General features: G+C 41.6%; 1 protein-coding gene across 5 annotated transcripts in view; it reads left to right on the plus strand.

Annotated features, from left to right (window-relative positions):
- The window catches only part of grik2 (glutamate receptor, ionotropic, kainate 2), a 296366-nt gene that overhangs the window by 233136 nt on the left and 38641 nt on the right, over window positions 1-24589 (plus strand). For all 5 annotated transcript variants that reach the window (XM_038712327.1, XM_038712330.1, XM_038712325.1 and 2 more), the window contains one exon: window positions 18412-18637. In XM_038712327.1, coding sequence (XP_038568255.1) covers window positions 18412-18637 — 226 coding nt within the window. The remainder of the gene's footprint in view (window positions 1-18411; window positions 18638-24589) is intronic.

Raw genomic sequence — 24589 nt, forward strand, 5'->3', positions numbered from 1 at the left:
CTTTGCAAGCACATGAAGGTTAATGACATCCCATTATTAATCCATAGGGTTTAATATGAAGTTGGCCCATGCTTAGCAGCTATAACAGCTTCAACTCTTCTGGAAAAGTTGTCCACAAAGTTTAGGAGTGTTCATGGGAATTTTTGACCATTCTTCTAGAAGCGCTCTAATTCATCCCAAAGGTGTTCCATCCATTTGGGGTCAGCACCCTGTGCAGGCTAGACAAGTTCTCCACACCAAACTCGCTCATCAATGTCTTTATGGACCTTGCTTTGTGCACTGGTGTGCAGTCATGTTGGAACAGGAAAGGGCCATCCCCAAACTTTTCCCACAAAGTTGGAAGCATGAAACTGTCCAAAATGTCTTGGTGTATGCTGAAGCATTAACAGTTCCGGCCAAGCCCAACCCGGAAAAACAACACCATAACACCTCCTCCACCAAAGTTTATACGCAATAAGTACCGTGCTCCTGGAAACCGCTAAACCTAGACTTGTCCATCGGATTGCCAGACAGAGAAGCGTGATTTGTCACTCCAGACAACACGTCTCCACTGCTCTAGTGTCCAGTGGCAGCGTGCTTTACACCACTACATCCGATGCTTTGCATTGTACTTGTTGATGTAAAGGTTTTTATGCAGCTGCTCTGCCATGGAAACCCATTCCATGAAGCTCTCTATGCACTGTTCTTGAGATAATCCGAAGGCCACATGACATTTGAAGGTCTGTAGCTATGGACTCCGCAGAAAGTTGGAGACGTCTACGCACTGTGGATGGTGGCCTTCACATGTCTGGTTAGACAACTTATCCTGGTCAGGGTCATGAGAAGCTGGAACCCTGTACTGGTCACCAATCTATCACTAGACTGACAGATAGATAGACTAAACACATTCACACTTACAGGCTATTTCCACTTCACCTAACCTGCATGTCCTTGCACTGCAAATGGACGCAAATGAGAGGACGTCTCATTTCTCTAAAAACATATTTCCTTATTTGTTCTCTCACATCATTTCATTGAAAAGATGAAGTGAGGAAAACTTGCCTGCATTAGAACTCTCACTGATAATTTTTCTCTTGCATTTCACCGATGGCACTCAGACGACTTTGAGATATAGCTTTTTTTCCAACACCTTGTTTTCATCAATCTGGGCAATAAGCACACGTGTGTTTGCAAACAACTGTGTGATAAATACGTGTGTTTTTTGTCTTCGTGCTGAAAGATACTCACACCAGTTCATTAGAAAACTGCTGTGGTGATAGGTGCACATACTTTTTATCATTTCACCATAGAAATTAATGAACACACCATGCTGAGGTCCCTCCAAATGATTTGTTTATTTCCCTTAATACATCATGGGATAGGTTCTCATTTGGCTTGCATGCATGGGTGTCAACTTTGAGAATATGTGTCATTATGCAAAATGACAAATATAGGTTTCAAACTTTTCTTACCTTTAACAAAATCACATAATGGTAGTAAAAAGAAAAAACAACCTTCCTTTTCAACTCTATGGGGACAGAAGTCACCTCATAAACACCCTGGAAAGTAGGTTGAGGTGGATTAGTTAGCATATTCACACAACTAACACAAACAAACCAGGTTGAACCTGCTCACAAGGGAATACTACAGAGTGATATGAGCTACATTCTTCCAGGGACGCAACGCCCCAGCTTTGGAGGAGGAGCAGCACTTCAAATCCCTTTTCTTACACAACCTCCGTGAAAATGTGCAGTACGACGTACAGTATAATGTGTGGTCAACGTGGCACTGCCAGTCAGACACCACCATTGCACTCGGCACCAAATCCTTGGACCAGGGCCAACCACGTATTTTCCCTTCTTGAACTTCCTGGGCAATCTTGTCCGTAAGGCCCGGCACATCTAAACCTCCACTATATTCAGGTTCTGAAATCAGTTGTGTGTGCCAACACTTTCTCAGAAGCGTGTAACTTCATCCACACCGCCATTGCTGAACTCCAGACTCAACACCCAAGTGCCCTCATAGTGATCTCGGGGTGACTTCAATCACGTCACCATGACTACCACACTAACTAACTTCACCCAGTATGTGAGCTGCCATACTAGAGAGGAGAGGACCCTGGACCTTCTGTATGCTAACATTAAGGATGCATACAGCCCTCTCCCCCTGGGCAGGTCAGACCACAACCTAGTTAACGTCAATCCCTGCTATGTGCCTCTGGTGGAAAGGCAGCCTGCGACCACAAGGACAGTGAGGAGATGGTCGGAGGAGGCCTATGAGACACTTCAGGCAAGTTTTGAGGTGACAGACTAGGATGCAGTTTATGAGCCACATGAAAAGGACATTGATGGGCTTACTGAGTGCATCACAGACTACATAAACTTCTGTGTGGACTGCACTGTCCCAGCAAAAACTGTCCATTGTTACTCAACCAACATACCGTGGGTAACAAAGGACATCAAGGACATCCTGAATGCAAAGAGGAGGGCTTTCAGAGATGGTAATAGGGAGGAGGTGAAGGCCATTCAGGGGGAGAAGTACAGGAGGAAGCTGGAGCAGAAACTGGAGCGGCATGAAGAACGTCACTGGCTTCAGACCGACTGGCAGCAGAAGAGTTGAAGGAAGCTTGGACAGGGCCAACGAACTTAATCTGTTTTTCAACATATTTGACTCAATGGCTGCCCATCCCCCCACTAACTCAGCTGCTGTCTACCCTCAAACACCTCCAACCCCACTACTCCCTTTTTCTCCTTACTGTCCCCCACCCTCCTGGGAGAACCCTATCCCCCCTCTCCTACTACTACTGTGACTTGTAACTTCTGTGTGCCTCACTGCTGACCAGGTGAGAAGGCAGCTGAGAAGACTTCACTCTAACAAGGCTGCAAGTCCTGATGCTGTCCGCCCTGGGGTACTCAAAGCCTGTGCCCCCCAGCTATGTGGATAACTTCAAAGTCTTCAAAGGGTCCCTGTGCTGTGGAAGACATCTTGCCTCATTCCTGTACCAAAGATGCCATGTCCCAGTGGCTCCAAGGACTACAGACCTGTGGCACTGACCTCCCACATAATGAAGATCCTGGAGAGGCTGGTTAAGCTGCGGCCCATGGTCAGACCTCTTCTGCCCCCCCCCCCCTCCCCAAACTACTTTGTCACATAGTGCGAGCACAACCACCTGCAGCTCAACGTGACAAAGAATAAGGAGCTGGTTGTGGATCTAAGGAGAGCCAAGGCACCAATGACCCCTGTTTCCATTTAGGGGGTCAGTGCGGACATTGTGGAGGACTACAAGTACCTGGGAGTGCACATGGACAATAAACTACACTGGGCCAAGAACACCCAAGCCATCTACAGGAAGGGCCAGAACTGTCTCTGTTTTCTGAGGAGGCTGAGGTCCTGGACTGGGACATAAAACTACCACTGGTACCGATGGCCATCAGTCCAGTCCGTGTCACTCCTTGGGAGTCACAACCTTTGAGTTGCTAACAGGAAGGGAAATGACACTTCCACTGCATCTTGTATTACCCTGAGGACATCAGCTCATCAGTCCGTGACTGACCTGCACCATCACCTTTGAACCACAATCGCCCGGGACCAGGAGAATATGGAGACCAGTGTGTAAGGATCTAAGGCTTACAAGAACTGGACAGCATCCCATCGCAAGCACAAAGTAGGCAATAAGGTCTTCCACTTCAGATTCACCAAGCTGGTGGGAATCTCAAAGAAAGTCTTGCCAAGCTGGTCAGACCCCTTTGAGATTGTGGGAAAAATCTCCAGTAGCTTACAGAATCAGGATCTCTCCACCAAAACAGCCCCCAGCAAACAAATGAGTCCATGCAAATCAGATAAAGCCCTACAAACTGTTCTTACTTCCAGAGAGGGAGGCAGTCTCCATGCCCAAAAGGGGGGAGCAGCCTTGACTCTTCTCCTCCCACTAGCGTATCAAATCGCTTTCAAGAAGTGATTTCAAGTAAGAGGCTTTTGTGTCTGAGCAGAGACTACATTTAAAACTGTGTTATTGGAACCTGAAGCTTTATGTGTGGTGATTTTCTGTGGGATATAAGGACTGCCATGTCCTGTTTATTGCTGTGTGTTTCCGTGCTTAGCATGTTCTATTTTGTACCAGTAACCCACTGCTGGGCCTTTACTTGTTTTGTTCCTGACACTGTGGGTGAAGCCGATAACGGTGCTTTATCAAGACTGAAGTCCAAGAATACGACTGTTGAATGAAAGTTCACTGCCCGTGTTCTCTGTGATAAAGTGGCAGTTGTGTTTTAATACAGAATAAGGAGCTGCGTTTTGCTTGTGCTAGTGCCTGTTTCAGTGCACAGAGGCAATAGCGACACTCCTTCAGGACTAAGTCTAGTACCTGCTGATTGAATTTAAAGCCACTGCTGGGTGCAGTGTGATAAAGTGCATTGTACATAACCACAGTAATCAGAATCTTATAGACCTTGCTTTGTGTCCCTTTATGCCTTTGTGTTTCCTTTCTCTTTTCCTATACTAACCCACACATATACACTCTCCCACGCTACACTGTGTAACCCACAGCTGTAGCCCAACTCCAGTTGTGCTCTATGCTATTTTGGGGAGGGCATTTTTTTGGGATCATTGACTGGCAAGTCATCCACGTGTTCATGTCCACCATATTCCTCACTCCTCCCCCTCTATTGTTCCTCACACACACTCACTCACACACACAGACACACGGAAACACAGGGAAAATAACTGGAGGCCATGGTAATACGTATAAAGCTTAAATGGAAACTGTTTGTTGGACCTTCTCTGGAATATATGTCAGCACAAATGTTGCCAAGTAATAACTAAGACACGTGGGTGTTTTTATGTGTGAAAATTAGGTGTTGAAGTTGTTTGCTCTCATTATTATTATTATTATTATTATTATAAGCAGCCTGTTTATTTATTCATTTTTAGTGTTAATTAGTCCAGGCGGATGCGGAAGGCATTTGTCCTCCACTGAGTAAAAATATTCTGTCTACACATCCTGTCTGAGGTGTTTAAGACACACTAATGATGGAGGGAGTGTTTTGGTTAGGCTTATCATCAGTCTAAGTTGATTCAGTGCAGTACAGTCACAGATGATGTGCGTACACATCACATTCACTATTCAAACCCAGGAAAAATATTACTAAATAAAAAACTGGTAATTACAGACTTCTGCTGTAAAATACGTCTAATGGTGGTTGATTATGTAAATGTCGGCACAGGATAGTCTCTGAAGCATTGAAGCGTGTCACTCATCTTCCTAGCAGTGACATTCCCTATGGACTGTTGCTACACTAATGCTGAATAATTGAATAAGCAAACAAATACCACTGATGTGTTTTGCTTGTTAGCTAATAAAATCACATCTTATTAAAGGCAGGCAGTGCTGGTTCTTCACCTTGTATGTATAATGGGGTGATGGCTGGCAGAGTCTGCAGCAGAGACAGTGGCCCTTTACATAGCCATGGCACTGAGCTCCATGTCCCCAGGCTATACAACCCTGAATCGTTTTGCATTAGCTATAAGACAAATAGGAGGAACGCCTTCAGCATGATGATTAAATCAAGCAGATGAAGCTTGTTGAGATGATGTGCTTGATACCTGAGAGAGTAGAGAGCCAGATTATGGAAGAGGGGAGGGAGGAAGGAAAACTGGTGTACAAGTGCTGGTCATATGATTAGAATATCATCAAAAAGTTGATTTATTTCAGTAATTCCATTCAAAAAGTGAAACTTGTATAATGTATACATTCATTCCACACAGACTGATATATTTCAAGTGTTCATTCCTTTTAATTTTGACGATTATAACTGACAAATAATGAAAACCCCAAAATCAGAATCTCAGAAAATTTGAATATTGTGAAAAGGTTCAATATTGAAGACACCTGGTGCCACACTCTAATCAGCTGATTAAGTCAAAACACCTGCAAAGGCCTTTAAATGGTCTCTCAGTCTAGTCTGTAGGCTACACAATCATGGGGAAAAGACGACCATTGACACCTTGCACAAGGAGGGCAAGACACAAAAGGTCATTGCTAAAGAGGCTGGCTGTTCACAGAGCTCTGTGTCCAAGCACATTAATAGAGAGGCGAAGGGAAGGAAAAGATGTGGTAGAAAAAAGTGTACAAGCAATAGGGATAACCGCACCCTGGAGAGGATTGTGAAACAAAACCCATTCAAAAATGTGGGGGAGATTCACAAAGAGTGGACTGCAGCTGGAGTCAGTGCTTCAAGAACCACCACGCACAGACGTATGCAAGACATGGGTTTCAGCTGTCGCATTCCTTGTGTCAAGCCACTCTTGAACAAGACGCAGCGTCAGAAGCGTCTCGCCTGGGCTAAAGACAAAAAGGACTGGACTGCTGCTGAGAGGTCCAAAGTTATGTTCTCTGATGAAAGTAAATTTTGCATTTCTTTTGGAAATCAAGGTCCCAGAGTCTGGAGAAAGAGAGGAAAAAAATCTGCTGGTGTTGGTCCACTGTGTTTTCTGAGGTCCAAGGTCAACGCAGCCGTCTACCAGGAAGTTTTAGAGCACTTCATGCTTCCTGCTGCTGACCAACTTTATGGAGATGCAGATTTTATTTTCCAACAGGATTTGGCACCTGCACACAGTGCCAAAGCTACCAGTACCTGGTTTAAGGACCATGGTATCCCTGTTCTTAATTGGCCAGCAAACTGGCCTGACCTTAACCCTATTGAAAATCTATGGGGTATTGTGAAGAGGAAGATGCGATACGCCAGACTCAACAATGCAGAAGAGCTGAAGGCCACTATCAGAGCAACCTGGGCTCTCATAACACCTGAGCAGTGCCACAGACTGATGGACTCCATGCCACGCCGCATTGCTGCAGTAATTCAGGCAAAAGGAGCCCCAACTAAGCATTGAGTGCTGTACATGCTCATACTTTTCAGTTGGCCAACATTTCTAAAAATACTTTTTTTGTATTGGTCTGAAGTAATATTCTAATTTTTGGAGATACTGAATTTGGGATTTTCATTAGTTGTCAGTTTTAATCATCACAATTAAATGAAATAAACATTTGAATACACACAGTGATATACACACAGTGAAATACAGTGTAATGAATTCAATTTTATTTATATAGCGCCAAATCACAGCAACAGTTATCTCACAGCACTTTTCATAAAAGAGCAGGTCTAGACCGTACTCTGTGATGCTATTTACAGAAGCCCAACAGTTCCCACCAAGAGCAGCACTAGGCGACAGAGGCAAGGAAAAACTTCCTTTTAAGAGGCAGAAACCTCGAGCAGAACCATGGCTCAGGGTGGGCGGCCATCTGCCTCGACCGGTTGGGGGTGAAGGAGAGAGAGGGAGAGAGAGAGAGCGAGAGAGAGAGAGAGAGAGGGCAGGAGAGGAACAGAGAGAAAAAGAGAGGGATGGAAGGAGAGAGAGGGGAGGGAGGCAGCCTACACAATATACACACAGAGGTACAGACAGTAAAGGTGATGTTGCTATAGACTAAATGAAAAATGGTACAGATATTTATAGTAGTGTTAATGATAACAATTGTAATGTTCCAGATGATGATCCAGACTCCACAGCTCCAGACTCCACAGCTCCAGAGCCAGAAACACCTGCAGGAAGTGATAGGAGGAGAGAGGAGAGAGACGAGAAAGCACAAGACTACCAGAAAGGGGAGAAGTTGTGTTAGTAACATGCAATAATGGGATGAGGTTGCATACAGAGGGAGAGAAAGTAGAGGAGAGAGGAGCTCAGTGCATCATGGGAAATCCCCCGGCAGTCTAGGCCTATAGCAGCATAACTAAGGGATGGTTCAGGACTCACCTGAGCCAGCCCTAACTATAAGCTTTATCAAAGAGGAAAGTCTTAAGCCTACTTAAGCCTTAAAGGTGGAGATGGTGTCTGCCTCCTGAACCCAAACTGGAACCTGGTTCCACAGGAGAGGAGCTTGATAGCTGAACGCTCTGGCTCCTAGTCTACTTTTGGAGACTCTAGGAACCACAAGTAACCCTGCATTCTGGGAGCGCAGTGCTCTGGTTTCTGCAGTATTGTTTAATTTTCGAGTTTCAGTATTATACCATGGAGCTAACCATCTTTGTTTTATTATCTTCTTTTTTAGAGGGGCAAAAGATTCGACTGTCATTTGCAGCGAGAATGATGATTGATTTGGGATGGACTAAAATTAGCATAGGAGTACTCCATTGCTTTGGTACATGGTCATGAATTAAAAGCTGATTAAATAACATTCTTAAATTTAGCTACAGCACTATCTGACTAACAGCTTGTATAGACATTTTTGCCTAATAGCGAGTAGTTCAGCAATAGAAACCCAAAAGTTATCAAATAGTGGTCAGATAAAGAGGGATTCTGTGGGAACACTATTAAATGTTCAATTTCAATACCATATACCCAAACAAGGATGAGGGTGTGGTTAAAACAGTGAGTCAGTTCATGAACACTCTGAGAGAAGCCAATGGAATCTAACAAAGAGATAAACGCAGCTTTCACATGAGTTACAATTTAGTTTAGATTTAGTACTTGAGTTGAAGATAGCTGCAACTCCACCTCCTCGGCCTGTGCCTCGAGGGGTGAGTATTAATATGACTGGGAGGAGTGAATTCATTTAGGCTAACATATTCTCCATCACCCAGCCAGATTTCAGTAAGACAAAATAACAAAAACAGGAGTAATGTAGTCATATTTCTTTGTTCTGGTTAAAAGCCTGGCAGCTGAGTTCTGGACAGTCTGGAGTTGATCAATAGATTTTTGGGTTAAACAGGTGAAAAGGCTGTTGCAAAAATCCAGGCGTGATGAGATGAAGGCGTGTAAAATGGTCTCGATGTCCTTAAAAGTTAACATAGATCGAATTTTAGCTATATTTCTAAGTTGATAAAAACATGATTGAACAAGCTTTGTGGTGTGCTGCTCGAAATTTAAATTACTATCAAACCAAACACCAAGGTTCTTTGCCACAGGGTTAATGTGATTTACTAGGGAACCAGCAGATGGCAGTATTTGATTTGCCATCTGCTGGGACCCGATGATCAGGATCTCATTTTTAACTTCACAGAGTCCTAAGACCGACGCCTGAGGCACTCCATATTTAACTGGACAGAACGAAGAGACAGTTGTTTGCAGACACGCAAAACTTCCTATTTGACAGGTAGGATTAAAACCATTCTAGGGCAGTACCAGAGATCCCCACCCAGTGCCTAGTAATAATGAATTAATAACCCACCAGCACTAGTAATAATTCTAAATGACGCCTGGTCATTTTCATGTTCATGGTCATGGCGGATGCCATCAGCACCTCAGCCCCAGGCATAGTTAGTGAACAGAGTAGGGTTAGCTACCTGGTACCCTGGAGCCCTGGAGTAGGCTGGGGCACACCTGCTCAGCCTATATTGTTTTTTTGAGATTGTTTCTATGGAAACACAAGACAAAGCTAAAAATATGCTATATTGGTTTAGCTTTTATAGGCAATTGTGTTTAGTGTCAATAGTGTATTATAAACAGTACATGTAAAAATCTGGCATCAGAGAAGGCTTCATAAAAGCAAAGTTGTAGTTTGAGATGAGAAAAAACATGTGCCGTTTCCCTCTGCTCTCTCGGCTATTTTAACTAACAAGGTGTGTGTTGTCAATTCAAGGCTACACTCCCGACGCTTCCCCTGGAGCTGATCGCGGCTTTTCTAGACAGTGCTTGTGATTCCACCTGTCTGTTGACTCCTGCACAGCAAGTGGATACTGCTGTTCAAAATGGCCATACATTTTACATTGGCACTCTTTACAATACTGACTGTTTCTCTACATGGGCTTTGTGCTGGACTGGGGCAAAATGAATGCACACAGCCGAGCTGCAAGAATGGCTGATATATTCATACAGCTAATAAGAACACATCAAATCAACGCATTATTAAAGACTACGCCTGTCATTTAGGCATTCACACTGTCGGCGAATTTCTGTCTCCCTGCATGTGTCAGCTGCAGCCGTGTTCCTTAGACTAGGCCTATGTCGTATTTCTGTAGTGTTACAGTTTGCTTGTTTGCAAAATGCCTCTCTGATGCCAGTAGACTTGTTCATGTCTGTGATTGGTCATCTGCTGCTAACACCGCCCCTTTTATGTGAACGTGCTCACGGCTGGATTGGGAAACCCTGGGTTGAGTTACTGAGTTGATAACCAGCTTCGTGGTACCGCTTATCCTGACCGCGATTGTTAGGGTTAGTGAAGCCAGATAACTGAGAGACATCCTGGGTATGTCGCTTCATGGTACAGGCCCTCAGTGTCCTCACATTAAAAGCAGAATAGTGGCTGATGCAAAGCAAGAAAGAAAACAGGTGTGTTTCTGAGTGAGTTTTAAGCTCAGTGACAATAAGGCAATAAAAAAAAACTTAAATATAGCCCCTTTAAAGAGGTCATTTTATGCCTATTTTGAGGTTCAAAATCCTGTTTAGGGGTTGTACCAGAACAGGTTTACATGGTTTCATTCATACTGCACATTGCAGCTCCTCTTTTCACCCTGTGTGTCGAACGCTTCCTTTTAGCTATGGAGTGATACATCTCACCTCTACGACATCTTTGTTGGGAGTTGCACATGCGCAGTTCCTTGTTAAGGAATACTAGTGTTAGGTGTGGCTGAAAAGGACTCAGGAGTGGACACAGGGCAGAGGCAGATAACACGGGGAGATTTATTTCAGAGTAGCAAGAAGTGGACTGGGGCAGACAGGTGAGAGGGCCCCGAGGCAGGCTCCAGCTTGATGGGCTGCGTCCTCCAGCAAACAATTTAAGGCAGGCAGCATCCTCAAACAGGCAGGGATTCTGGCAGGCAGAGACACAAACAGGCAATTGTCAAATCGGCCACAGCGTAATTACTACTGAAGGTTTACTGATGAACTGGCGAGGAGTGGATGAAGGTGTATTTCACTAAGGAGGTTGATTGCAGGATGAGCCACAGGTGAGAGTTGTTGCCGGTGGAGAACAGCCAGGAGTGAGGAAGCCACAGCGACACGCTCACAACCACACACAGGACATGACAGACAAAAAACAGACAGAGACAGCAGGGAACAAGGGGGCAGAAGTGGTGGCAAGGCCTAATCATGACAACTAGCCAATCAGAAGCAGAGTAGGGCAGATCGTGAGAAGCCGGTAAAGACGGGGCCTTTCTCAATCTTGTGTTCTTGTGAAACGTCATCTTCTGTGGCCCAAGTACTGTCCCAAAACACAAGTTTGCATTTTGGCAAGAACGGTTAAAATTCCCGGTAGTGTTCTTGACACGCCCATTTTACCCAGGATGCATCTGTTGCTAACTTGTGTGAACTTCATGGCACAGATTTCATTCCAGCATTCATTTCGGCATTCAAGCGAGGGGCGGGAAGAAGCTGAGAGAGAGAGAGGCCAACAACAACTATTTTCTTATGTTATTTCATCACTAAATCCACTTTTGAGAAGTTTTGAGGCGAGAAATCAGCTGTGTGTCGAATTTTGGCGATTTTCCTAAAAATGATGGCGAATCGAAAATGTGCTGAAATGTTTTCGGAGTTGTGAGGGGGGAGCTAGCGAACTGCAGCCAACACGGCAGAGAGTCCAGCTACAACAGCAGAGTAAAGACCCACAGCTGAAAGATAGTTTTAACGTTCGTACCGCTGTTATTCTCTCATTACATTCTGAGTGATTTTGTCAGGCTTTAACTTAAATCAAGAGACATCTGGATGATGTACAGAAAAATAGTGATGTATAGAAAAATCTGGGTCTTGTGAAACTTATAGTATGAAAGGGATACTGTCTTTGCTTTATTATTATTATTATTATAATTAATATATTAGACATTGCATTGTTGTAACCAGTAGAGTTGTGGTCACAGTATTTGCAGGCAGCCTCTGTATTGCACAATACCAGCAAGAACGCATTGTCTCAAACCGTCAGCGGCGTTCTGTGTGCTCGTGACATTGCAAGTTCGTTCTTCCAAGAACGACTAGCAAGAACGTTCTCCCCAAGAACACAAGTCTGTTCTTTGCATTCTTGGTTTGGAGAAACACCCTCTGCTTTGGTTCAGCTGTTAATGTTCCCCTTACCAGCCTAGCAACATGGACTGGAGCAAGAGTTTTAACATAAAGTTTGAACTGAGCTCTGTCTCTACATCACAGGAACAACTTTATGTCCACTGACTGCCTGGAGGGTAGCTAGTGTTTGGAAGGGAGAGGAGAGGCAGCAGGTGGATGTCTTGTTGCTGTGTGCTGCAGTTCAGTGTATTTCTCCTCCGGTGTTTTTGAGAGCGTGTCGGACTAGCCGCTAGGCGAGCATTATGACGCGCATTTTGCTGTGACCTCGCAGCAAAGCGGAATCAAAGGCTGGACTACAAACGAGCTGTTTTCAGGCAGCTCAGAGCAGAGTTTTCTGTGGGAGATGGGAACTCCCTTTGGGCTTTTTCACTTTGCAAACCTGTTACATGCACAAAAAAGGTATATAACTCAATGAAGGAGAGGGGAAAAGCCAAAAACATATTATGACCTCTGTAATACTTGTTTTTTTTGTTTCATTTCGTTGTACATTTTGACAACGACATCTTCACCTCCTTAGCAACTGAATGTTACATCTCTTGTTATGGGGCCAGCACGAAACAGAGGCATACAGGCCCAGACAGTAAGTGTATATTTATACTCTGATTCAGATATATTCTTGGAACTACATTTACACTAGTTGTATCAATTGTGTACACTAGAGAAAATGAGACATCTGCAATTTAGGAGCTGATAGCAAATTCTCCCGTGTAACATTGAGTAAACTCGGTAGCAACAACACACAGTACTCACCAGCAGTTAATGTCTAAACTTTGAGAAGCCCTGTTGAATACACGAATAACACCTTTTGAGCAACATGTCCTCATACCTAAATCACAAAATAGGTTGATTGTCACATGACCTAACTCACGTGATGTAAGTCACCTGTTATTTAACTTCCCATTGGATTTAAACCCTCCATCTCATCATCATAGTTTAATAAAGGGATTGTACTCTTTAAAGAACTTTGGAAAAGCACCATGCAGTAATCAACACTCTTCTTGATGAAAATCATAACGTAAGTGAAGTCTTGAATCTCTAACAACTTTGTCATGTTAGATGAGTCTGCCCTCTGTAAATATGCTTACTGAGCCCTTTCTGACATGGGATTTATCTGAATCTAATGACTTTAGGTTTGTCTTAGGAATTTAAATCTATGTTTTCTGCATAAAATAGAAAATTAGCAAAATGCTTTTGTTCTTTAAATGCTTATTAGAATGTCTAAATTGCTCACTAGCTAGGACATAAAGACATTTATTGCGGACAAAATAACAGAGAACCATCAGAAATATTAAAGGGTAACTTTGGCATTTTTTTTAATCTGGATGTTATTTTTCCATGTTTTTGTGTCTATCTGACTAATTGGGACAACATCTTTTAAAATTGGTCCAGCAAAGCGCACTGCAGGGCTGCAGGGCTGCAATGCAATCCTTGTAAAGCACGTCCACTGAAGTGAAATGAAAAAGAGAGACCTTTTGTAAAAAGATCTAATTTGTTTAACCAGTCACTAAATTTCTATGGTCAAAGCGTGGACAAACATGGACAACCATCGGTGTAGCTTTTGGTGTAGCTTATTTTGGAAAGCACTAAGAAGAGAAGGGACTGTGGGATGTTGAGGTACTGGCTCTGTGACAGGTTGGTATTTGCAAACTATTTGGAGTAGGCTATGTGACTTTTGCATTTACTGTACTTAAATATTATTAAGTTGGAACTGTGGAAAGGTCTATATTTTTGTCAATATTTCTGAACAACAGCCTGCAGCGAGCTCACCTGTAGGCATTTCATGGTCTTTCAATAATAAACATGACAGTATTGACAATGGAGCGGCCAATACTAGGTTGTGAGCTGCATTTTGATTTCTAATAGTTTATTTCTTATTTCCCCATTTTAATTGTACTTAGATTAAAATGGTGAAATTCCTCTTTCTTATTTCACTGTTTTATTTGACTGTTTACTTGCTACTTGAATCTGCTATCTTTACACCACACACACACACACACACACACACACACACACCCCTACGCTTCTGCTGCAAACACACTGTATGTGTCTGCTCTGTTGACTTTCTACAGCAGTATGTGTTATAAAGTTGCTAAAAAGGACACAGAACTCTTGAATTTTTCCACCCACCTTTTTTCCAGCAGCAGGTGCACCACATGTGGAGGAGGCTTGTTAATAACTTAGCCTATCGAAACAATCGAAACCAACGTACCGAATCACATCTGCACTGGTGTGTTCACTGTTTCTTTACCGGGTCCGTGCTTGTAAAATATCCACCATGTCCGCGTATTGAAACGTGATACCAGATATCTCTCTCTCTCTGTTTTTCTCTGCAAAACGCAAAAATGCATAGCCAAATATACCTGGGTGGTAACTATTATACCTGGGCAGCTCGTCAAAGTAAAGTCTATTTGTGGGAAACACTGATTTGAATAACTTGGGTCTCATTTAAGAGTTTAAGTATCCTATGAATTTTAAATGTTTTCACAGAGGTTTTTCCATCTTGTCAGACTACCAGGGAGGACAACCCTGTCTTCTGTCAATCTTGTCTGTCAGCTTTTGTGTATAAGTAATTAGCTTTGCCTAATAAAGTTAGGAGAAAAATGTAATGTTTAGATAATGTTCTCTGTCAACTATTCCCCAATCCAGGAAAATCCATGACATCATTAAAAGGAAAATGTGCTTTTCATATTTTATGACTTATCTACAATATTACAGTGTTGGACGTTCTGAACGCTCTGTTTTCATCGGTGCTAGACGGAGCCGGTTTTCAATTTTTTACAGTAAATACGTGGCAAAAAAAGGTGTCAAAGTACTGTAAATACTGCTAAATAGAAATTACAGTATGTTACAGGATATATTTTACAGTTTTTTGCAGTATATAAATTACAGCAATTTATTGTTGTTTTAACAGAAAAACAGCAATTACTTGTAATCCAATATACAGTATAATATTATCTTACTGCCAGTAATAGCTGTTAAATCGTCGTAGAATTCCTTTTACAGTAAATTTTTGTGTTCTACCTAGTAGCTTTGCAAATTATGCATACGGTGAAATGTTTTAAATGAAAACCGGCTTGCTCTTAATCCAAACTCCATCAACATTGCATTAGATTATCTTCACCTTTTAAATAAACCTAGAATCAAAGCTGCAACAAAACATTATTGAAATTCTATACAGTTGTTCAATGCATACTATATGTTTTCAGGACATGATGTGACTTTACTTTTTCTGAAAAACTCCTAATATCAGTGTCTGCCTACATTAACATAAAATATGTTAACTTGAATATTTAACAAAAATGCAATTCAAATCTGTCAAGCATTAATACTGATTATAAAATTAAAAGAGACCATATCACTAACTATCTTGGAACTATTTTTTTTGTGAAAAACAGTCCTGATATGCACCAGAGCCTTTTAACAAATCACACCAGGGCAGAGGCCACCTAGAGGCTCCACTGATCATTGGTCCATTGTCCGAATCTTTTGCATTTGATTCACACTCAAAGCCATTTAAAGTCCATAATTCGCCTAAGGAGAAAGGAGACATATGACAAGAGATCATTCTTCATCTTCTCATGCACCTTCTCACTTCTATGACTGACCAGCTTTGCCATCTTGGTGCCGTTGGTTGGGTTGATGCCAATGAAACATCTGAAATCGCATAATCACAGGAAAAGAAACTGTGCTAACAGCTGCTCTACAAGAAACAGTAAAATCCATCAGTTTGACCCTACCACAGCAGTAGGGTTAGCCGGTCGACAAGCAAGGAGTCACTGACTTAGGTTTAGGTACTAACATTAACATACAGTTAAACATTGTAAAATGACTAATAAGTTACCTCATATTTCTACTATATGCACTACAGCAATTTGTTACAGTGCACAGCTCAGCTGCAACAACAGCCTGGTAACATGCTTCAGGTCTTGGCCAATCAGAAGACAGTGGGCTTTGAAAGCGGGGGGGCCTTAAAGAGACAGGAGCATCTACAGCTTGTTTCAGACAGAGGCTGAAATGAAGGCCTACATGAAGAGACAGTATAACGTAGGACTGGAAATGCAGTACAATAGGTCTCCTTTAAACCGCAGAAGTTGTACAAAGGAGCTTGAGGTGTATGATTGAGTAAACAAAACACAACTCCTGGGTCCCACTTGTTGTGGTCTAAACTTCTAAATCACTTGGTTAAGGAAAGATGGTGCTTTCGGCTTAATATTGACAAGTCAACATGTCCCATCTTAACTGCAAGTCAGCATTGACTTTTTAATAACATCATTAGCAACGTGGTGCTGGGGATGGCTGGGAATGTCTGTTACACTCCAGACTCAAATTTCTTGAGAAATATTAAGTGGGTTAGTTAATCTTACAGACTTTGGTGAATCCTTGCTATTTCCTCTCTGATGTTGACAGTTTTGGTTTTAAGTGAGATATCTTGACTGTAGTCAGCAGGTCAATTCAATCAGTTATCCAGCAAAACATCCAAACAGATGTACAAAATTTGATAAAGACATTCATGGTTTCCAGACAATACATCCCAGTGACTTTAATGATCTCCTGACTCTTTTTTCTAGTGCCAACACCAGGTTGAATTTTGTCTTAGATTGGAATGTCCCAACAACTTGGCACAGACAAGTTAGCCTTTGTATGTAGATAGTAAATAGTAGGATTTTGTGATGCCATATTGCTGCGGCTTTAGACTCTTAGGCCTTTTTTCAGCCAAGATCATCGTCTTTCACTAACATTAAGTCCTTTCAAATGCTTGAATACAGCCATGAGAGTGGTATTAATGCTCTACTTGCCAAGAGTATGTTAGGGAAATCATATTAACTATTTGTTGTTGCAACGTTTTGCAGCATTACGGTTCCTACAAAATGTATTTTCTAATGCAAATGAAAATGTTAATGCAAATAATTTGCATATGAAGGTCTTTTTTGGAGACTTTGATGATATTCTGGCATTACAATTGTCTTAATTTAAGTATATTAAATATTAAAAAATTTGCCTTCACAAACCCAAACTGTATCAACTGATCAACAGATTATATTGAAAGCTCATTTGCTTACAAACTAAAGGATCAGAAGCCATAACCTAACCTAATTTACTCAAGCAGTAATAGAGATGATTACTCACTCACCACGTTGATTTAACTAAGACTGATAGTGGTTTTGGCTGGCTCTTTATTTCCCATCACCCAACATCTCTCACTTCTGCTAACATACAACCGGAGGGGCTTTCAGCTCTCGTGAGCTATGGTTTAAGGACATGCAGAACAAAATGCAGATTGTAAAGCATAGCTAATCTACAGCCATTTCAATGAAGAAGGGATTAACCAGCAGTCCTTGCAGAAATAGGGGTACTGTGAAAAGAAGAGGTATACAGTATTCTTCAATAGAGGCAGACAGATGATGACTTGAGACAAAGACAGCGGGGAGCATTTTTGGACCTGAAGGTTTTTTTAGTTATTGAAAGAGCTAGAATATTTTGATCCAGTTTGACTAAACAAAAAGGATGTGACATTATGAAATGCTATGGATGGATTTTTTTGGACTATTTCGGTTTGACAGCTATTCATTGTGTGTACTCGCTGTGTTTTTCAAAATCCCTTGTATGGTGTAAGCGTAATCAGCTCTAGATCCCTGTGTGGAGGCTTTGGGAAGCCCACCTCGGCTTTCTGCCTGACTTGCAGCGTAGGTGGTTATCTGACTGTCCGTGTATTCACTGCCACCGCTCTCTTCCCTTATCAGTAGTCTGAAGCTTGCATGCTCAATCGCCTGATTTGTCGAGGGTGACTGCAAAAGATTCTGATAGGCACTCTGCAAATCACCCAGTTGATCTAAAATATCGACCAGCCACAAAAAGTCATTACACACAATAATGGCGGGCAGGACCTTGAAGATGTGACTTAATTAGGTTTCAAATGGCTTCAAAAATGCCCCCCTAGAGAGTCGTGCACTCTTGGATTTTTCTCCACGATTACAGGTGTAGAAGTGAGGCACACTGCTACTGACAACACCGCTGCTTCTATAGGTTATAGCAGCAGCACAGAGCTCAGAGATGTATGATCATACAAAATCTGAGGCAGACAGAAAGCATATAATGCTGCTGGAGCAGCAAATGACATGTTTTTATAATGAAATTTGGAAAATGATTGAATGTAAATGGTTCTGCAGGCCTTGATAGAGCTCTATACACAAACGTGAGTGACTGTTCTGCCATTGTTTCTCTAAGATAGTCAGAACATTATAACTGCTGAGAGAAAAATAAATCTCTATTAACCTGCAACCTAGAACTTTATACATGTGAAATCATTTAATTTTAGATTGTTCTATGTCTAAGTAGTTAATGGTAGTAGTATTTTCTTACTCACATTGCCATTCTGTCTCCCTACAGAAAACCAAGATCTCCACGTATGATAAGATGTGGGAGTTCATGAGCAGTCGGAGGCATTCAGTGATGGTGAAGAACATTGAGGAAGGCATTCATCGTGTGCTCACCTCAGACTACGCATTCCTCATGGAGTCCACCACCATTGAGTTTGTCACGCAGCGCAATTGCAACCTTACCCAGATTGGAGGCCTCATTGATTCCAAAGCCTACGGGGTTGGCACTCCAATGGGTATGTATGCTACAATTATAACACACCATGTTTTGCTGAGGCAAACATAAGCAAAACATAAGCTTTTATGCCTACAGGCTACTGAAAGTTATTGTGCTGTGAAATCATAAATTCTTAACATGACAAAGTGATGCAGTTTTAAGTGTTGCAGTGAGAGGTGCTGTAACAGGCAACAACAGGATGAAGGAGTCTTTGAATTCTTCCTTTTGGTCCTTCACAAATGTCATGGTAGCCAAGTTCAGTGCTGGAATGTAACTAAGTACATTTACTCAAGTACTGTACAAATTCAAGGTACTTGTAGTACTTGAGTATTTCCATTTTATGCTACTTTATAATTCCATTCCACTAAATCTCTGTGGCAAATGTTGTACTTTTCACTTCACAACATTTGTCTGACAGCTTTAGTTACTAATTAGTGTGACAGCTGTTTTTCTGACCATTCTCTGTGAACCCTCAAGATGGTTGTACGTGAAAATCCCAGTAGATCAGCAGTTTCTGAAATACACAGGGCAACTTTTTTGAGCAATGTTGCTGGGCAGTCTTGCTGGTGGCAAGTCCGACTATGTTTTGAACGGATAGCGGTGGCGCAGTGATGGGGGAAGGGGATTACGGTAGTAATCTTTACTCATTACAATTGACGGCAACATTGCCCAGCACCATTGCTCCAAAAGTTGCTCTGTGTATCATCAGCTTAAATCCACTTTCTTCCCCATTCTGATGCTCGGTTTGAACTTCAGCAGGTTGTCTTGACCACGTCTACATGCTTAAATGAATTGAGTTGCAGCCATGTGATTGGCTGATAAGCTATTTGTGTTAACAACTGAACTGGTGTACCTAATAAAGTGACCGGTGAGAGTTTATTTACAAGCAAAACAGTTGTGTGCCAGGCAGTTATGGTCATCGAGTGCCCTCTATTGGTGCTTTGGAGGCATTACATGTGATTTCAACTAGCCAGATCAAAGGAGAAAGTTTGTTTGTTTGTTTTTTGAACCTGTCCCGTCCTGCAGCCTCCTGGTTTACAGTATGAGGAGCTGGATGCCATGTTGTGCCAGACAGATTTGCTCAACAGCAGACAACCACCTGAAAAACAGCAATAAACAGCAGACATAACAAACAACTGAGGGAAATGACAAGGACAAGCAGTCAAGCAAAATAAATAAACACAGCACAGCCATGAGGGCCGGAATAATAACCATTCATTTAAATAAATAACTTAATGAAAAGCTTAAAGAATAATGCAACTTCCTGTTGACAACTATGGGCAACCTCAAATTGTGTGCGTGCGTGCGTGCGTGCAGATTTTATAAAATGTTATAAACTCTATTGTTGCAAATTAAAAGCTGTGTAAACTGTATTGTGGTGCGTTTACGCTACAGTACATCCCTGAGGGTAACCCATGAGGAAGAATACTGAAAAGGGACAATCCTGGGGCTATGTCCAGCAGGCAGAAGATGGTGAAACATAAATAAAGGGAGGAATAGGGAGGAAGTGCTATATTTGATTACAGGGACTCAGCAGCATATTGTCATAATCCTGTTACAAACACCGTTAGAAGTTATTCTGCAAGTTAAATACCTGCAGCATTACAACTGGCAGACAATTTAACATGATGACCTCACGCAAAAGGCTGCTCTTCATTCATTTTCATTCACAGTGAGAGAGAGAGAGTTGTAAGCATTCCTACAGGGTTTATGTCTCCTGCAAACAGGGCTTTTGAGCAACATGCTGTTTAAATGAATGCCAGTTTAATAAACCTGAAGCTTGCTTACTCGAAAGACATATTTAATACCTGCCTGGAATATAGTAGATACCATACTACAGGAAATAGAAGATGACGCTAAAGTTAGACTAATGGTATTCATTCGATAGAGAATTGCTGAAATTCTGAAATAGTCTTTATATTTATTTATTTACAGATGTTTGATTGCAGTTTATACAAATAGTTTTACATTATAAGCAGGCTGTACAACAGATGACTGAGAGTTCAACATGATCCTTCCCACACTGGCCTGGATGAACGCATCGTTCCGTGGCCTGTCGCTGGTCTTTAGCTCTGATTGTCAAAATGAAAACATGACACATGTTTTTGAAACATTGTCAGATTGTTGTGAAATTATCTAAAAAATATAGTTTATAGAATCAAGCATCATTACAAAGTTCCGGAGATTCAAAAAGGCTAGTCACTTCATCATCTGATTGCTGTATCTGGTCAGGTTCATGTGAGTCTCAGTGGATATTTTCCAGGCTTGAGTCAGAGCATTGTGCAGTTATGTGTCCCTTATTAATGTTTCTCCAACCATTTAAAGGCTACGCTTCAGGTTATTCTATATTTTTGTTATTGTGAACAAATCCCATGAAAAGACCAAACCCAATAATGCGTTAGTGTGGCTCTCAGCTTCAAGCCCATTGGTTCCTAATAAATACATGAATCTATAATTTCCTAAAAGAGTGAGCCACTGTAGTTTTTAGCAAATGCAACTCAAACTAGAGAAAATAGTTCTTCAGGTCAGGACTATTCCCTTTTGCTGTATTATTTCAAGTGTTGCTCTATTACTGTGTATTTTGGTTTACAGACCTCCAGAGCAAGAACAATTTTATTTCTGAACCTTTATGTATTGCTTTATCCAGGTATGAGTGGAGGTAATTTTAATATCAATCTATTTTGCTATTCATGTCTTTAGTGAGTCTTCTACTATACTATGATCAGATAAAGATCCTTCAAGCATATCCTCGACTTGGATACTTTCTTCTGTTTTTCTGCCCAGAGAATGTAGACTTATACAGTGAATGAATGAATTCAGTTAAATTAAATTTTATTATGAAAGCAGAAATTCCTACAGAGACCCAACAATTCCCACCATTGGCAAGTATGTGGTGACAGCGGCAAAGACAAACTCCCTTTTAGGAGATAGAGAAACCTTTAATAGGACCGTGACTCAGGGTGGGTGGCCATCTGAGGGAGAGAGAGAGAGAGAGAGAGAGGGTGGGGGTGGAGCCGCCAACACAATATCTAAAAAAAAAAATCCAATCAGTAAAATCATAGTGGTATAGAAATTGAAAAATGGGACTGATGGTTATAGTAATATTATTGATGGTAATAATAGGACTAGTAATTTAAATTGTAGCAGCGGGTGTTGTCCAGGAACATGGGGGGCAGCAGGTGACCCGCAACCACAGATCCAGACTCTTCAGCTCCAGAACCAGAAACACCTGCAGAAAGCTATGAGAGGAGAGGGACAAGACAGTATTTTTAGTTGTTGCAACTTTTTACTTTAACTTTGCTACATTTCAAAGCCAAATATCGACTATTTACTCCGTTACATTCTTGCACCAGTATTAGTAGCCTGTTCAGCGCACCTGAGTGGAGCAGCACTGAAAAACAAACGTAAAACTGATAAAGCCGACTCGGCTCGAATCATGTGTTCTTTTCTCTCACAGTCTGATGTCAGCAGATAACAGTAGGCTAATGTTAATGTGCAGCTGCAGTGAATCTCCCAGGTCAAATACAGGCAGCCTCAACCAGAGATGTGCAGCCAGCATCAGATACAAGCAGCTCAGACCCTAATGGAACAGTTGCTGCTCCACAAAATGGCCCCCAGTCTTATCAGACTTTATGAGGTCTGAGTTAGAGGTTTCTTTTCAGGCTTCTCACAGAGGGAGGATTGTAGTGAGAGCTTTGTAGTGTCAGGTATGACTGTGCAGCAGCTCTGTTTTTGGACTGTGAGTCACAGCCAGTCTACCAGCTACTAGCCACTGGGTGGTTTTGCGATATAAACATCTGAAAACTGAAGGTAACTTTGCTGTGTTTGGGACTGTGAGCTGCACATTATGAGAGGTGCTGAAGTTCACGTGTAGATTTTTGGTGAGATTGTGAATTGAGAAGTAGTTAGTAATTAGTTTTGGTTTCTTTCAGCCTCCTTGTCTCATCTGATGTGCATGTCTCATCTTAACATACCCAAAGTCCCAAATGGGGTTCTGTGTCTGTCAGATGGTCTGAAGGGGATACTACCACAACAGCAGAACAGTAACTCAGACTTATCCTCCTCACATAAAGGAAATATCCACTTGTGTTCTTGCGACTCAATTTTCCTTATTATGATTCACTATAACTTATAATGTTGTATTCAGACCTGTCTTGAGTTAATTTAAAAAGATAGAGTGCATTTTGTAAGATCAATAGATTTTGATGTGTAGTATTTTCATTTTTGATTATTTAAGTATTTTGAAAACCAAGTACTTTGACTTTTACTTGAGTAGTACCTTTATCTTCAGAGGTGTTTTGGCCCAAGTACAATGGGTTTGACATAAGAAAATTGCAGGTCATCCAGGTTTTCATATCCTGAATGCATGTTTGAAGTTTAGCTAACTGACTGGTGTCATCTAGCTTGATCGATAGAAGTAAGTGAGTATCATCTGCATAACAATGAAAGTCTTTCCTGATAATATTGCCTAAAATAAACATATATAGGGTGAATAGGACTGGTCCCAGAACAGATCCTTGTGAAACTCTGTGACTACCTTAGGCATTCATAGAGGATTCATCCTTAACACAGGTCGGCTGAGTCAGTGAACTCTTTTAAGTCCCTTCTTAAAACATACTTTTATAGGAGAGCTTTTCCCGATCTTATTTGACTTTATTTTATCCCTTTTATTTTATTGTATTTTACTAATTTTATATAAAATTTTCATGCTCATGTTTTTTTTTTGTATTATTCTTTACACTTGTTAAAGCACTTTGTAACTTGTTTTTGAAAAGTGCTCTACAAATAAGGATTATTATTAACACGTAATCAAACTGAGATTGATCTGATAAATAGGACTTCAACCAGCTTAGAGCACAGGAACTATGCTCTGCTCTTTGCCAATTCAACGTTCCAGTCTCTTTAATAGGATATGATGGTCAATGGTATCAAATGCAGCTCTAAGATCTGACAAGACAAGTACAAAGACAAGTCCTTTGTCTGATGCAATTTGAAGATCATTTGTAATTTTCACAAGTGCTGCCTCTGTGCTATGATGCACTCTAAATTCTTCTTCAAAATCTGTGTTACTGAGGACTTCTCCTTTGCCAAGATAATCAATCCACCTCACAGATGTGGCATATCAAGATGCTGATCTGTGAATTGAATATTCATTTCTCTACCATAAGCCAAAGGTGTTTCAGACAAAAATCTCAGGGAAGCTCATCTGCATGCTCGTCATCTTCATTGGGGTCTCGACCTGACTGCAACTTCGAACAGCCATTGAGGAGGAGTGGACCAACATTCTACAGACCACAATCAACTCTATGCAAAGGAGATGTGTTGCTCTGCGTGAGGCAAATGGTGGTCACACCAGATACTGACTGGTTTCTGGACCAATACAGTGAAACTGCACATTTTGGAGTGGCCTTTTATTGTGGCCAGCCTAAGGCACACCTGTGCAATCCCCATGCTGTCTGATCAGCATCTTGATATGCCACACCTGTGAGGTGGATGAATTATCTCGGCAAAGGAGAAGTGCTCACTAACACAGATTTTGACAGATTTGTGAACAATATTTGAGAGAAATAGGCATTTTGTGTTCACAGAGAAAGTCTTAGATCTTTGAGTTCAGCTGCTGATGAATGGGGCAAAAACAAAAGGATTGCATTTATAATTTTGTTTAGTGGATCTTAGAGAGAAAGGGAAGGTTAGATATAGGTCTATAGTTGGTCAAAACCTCTGGATCAAGAGTGGGTTGTTTTAAGAAGAGGTTGAATAGACCCTTTTTGTGCCAACGTCACAATTTCATCACGGCGTTAACTGGAGGCAAAACAAATGGAAAAGTGGAAGCAGCCAATACAAACCAGCACAGAGTCCACTACACAAGGAGCTTAAAATTTCTTCTTGTTGGAAGCCAGAATTGAGGGAATACAGGCAATTTTAAATTTTATCCCCTGCTGCCACTGCTAGACTAAAAAAACCACGATAG

This window comes from Micropterus salmoides, unplaced genomic scaffold (assembly GCF_014851395.1).
Source record: "Micropterus salmoides isolate LMB-PRFRI ecotype aquatic unplaced genomic scaffold, ASM1485139v1 Ms_hic_scaffold_11, whole genome shotgun sequence".
NCBI classification, from domain to species: domain Eukaryota; kingdom Metazoa; phylum Chordata; class Actinopteri; order Centrarchiformes; family Centrarchidae; genus Micropterus; species Micropterus salmoides.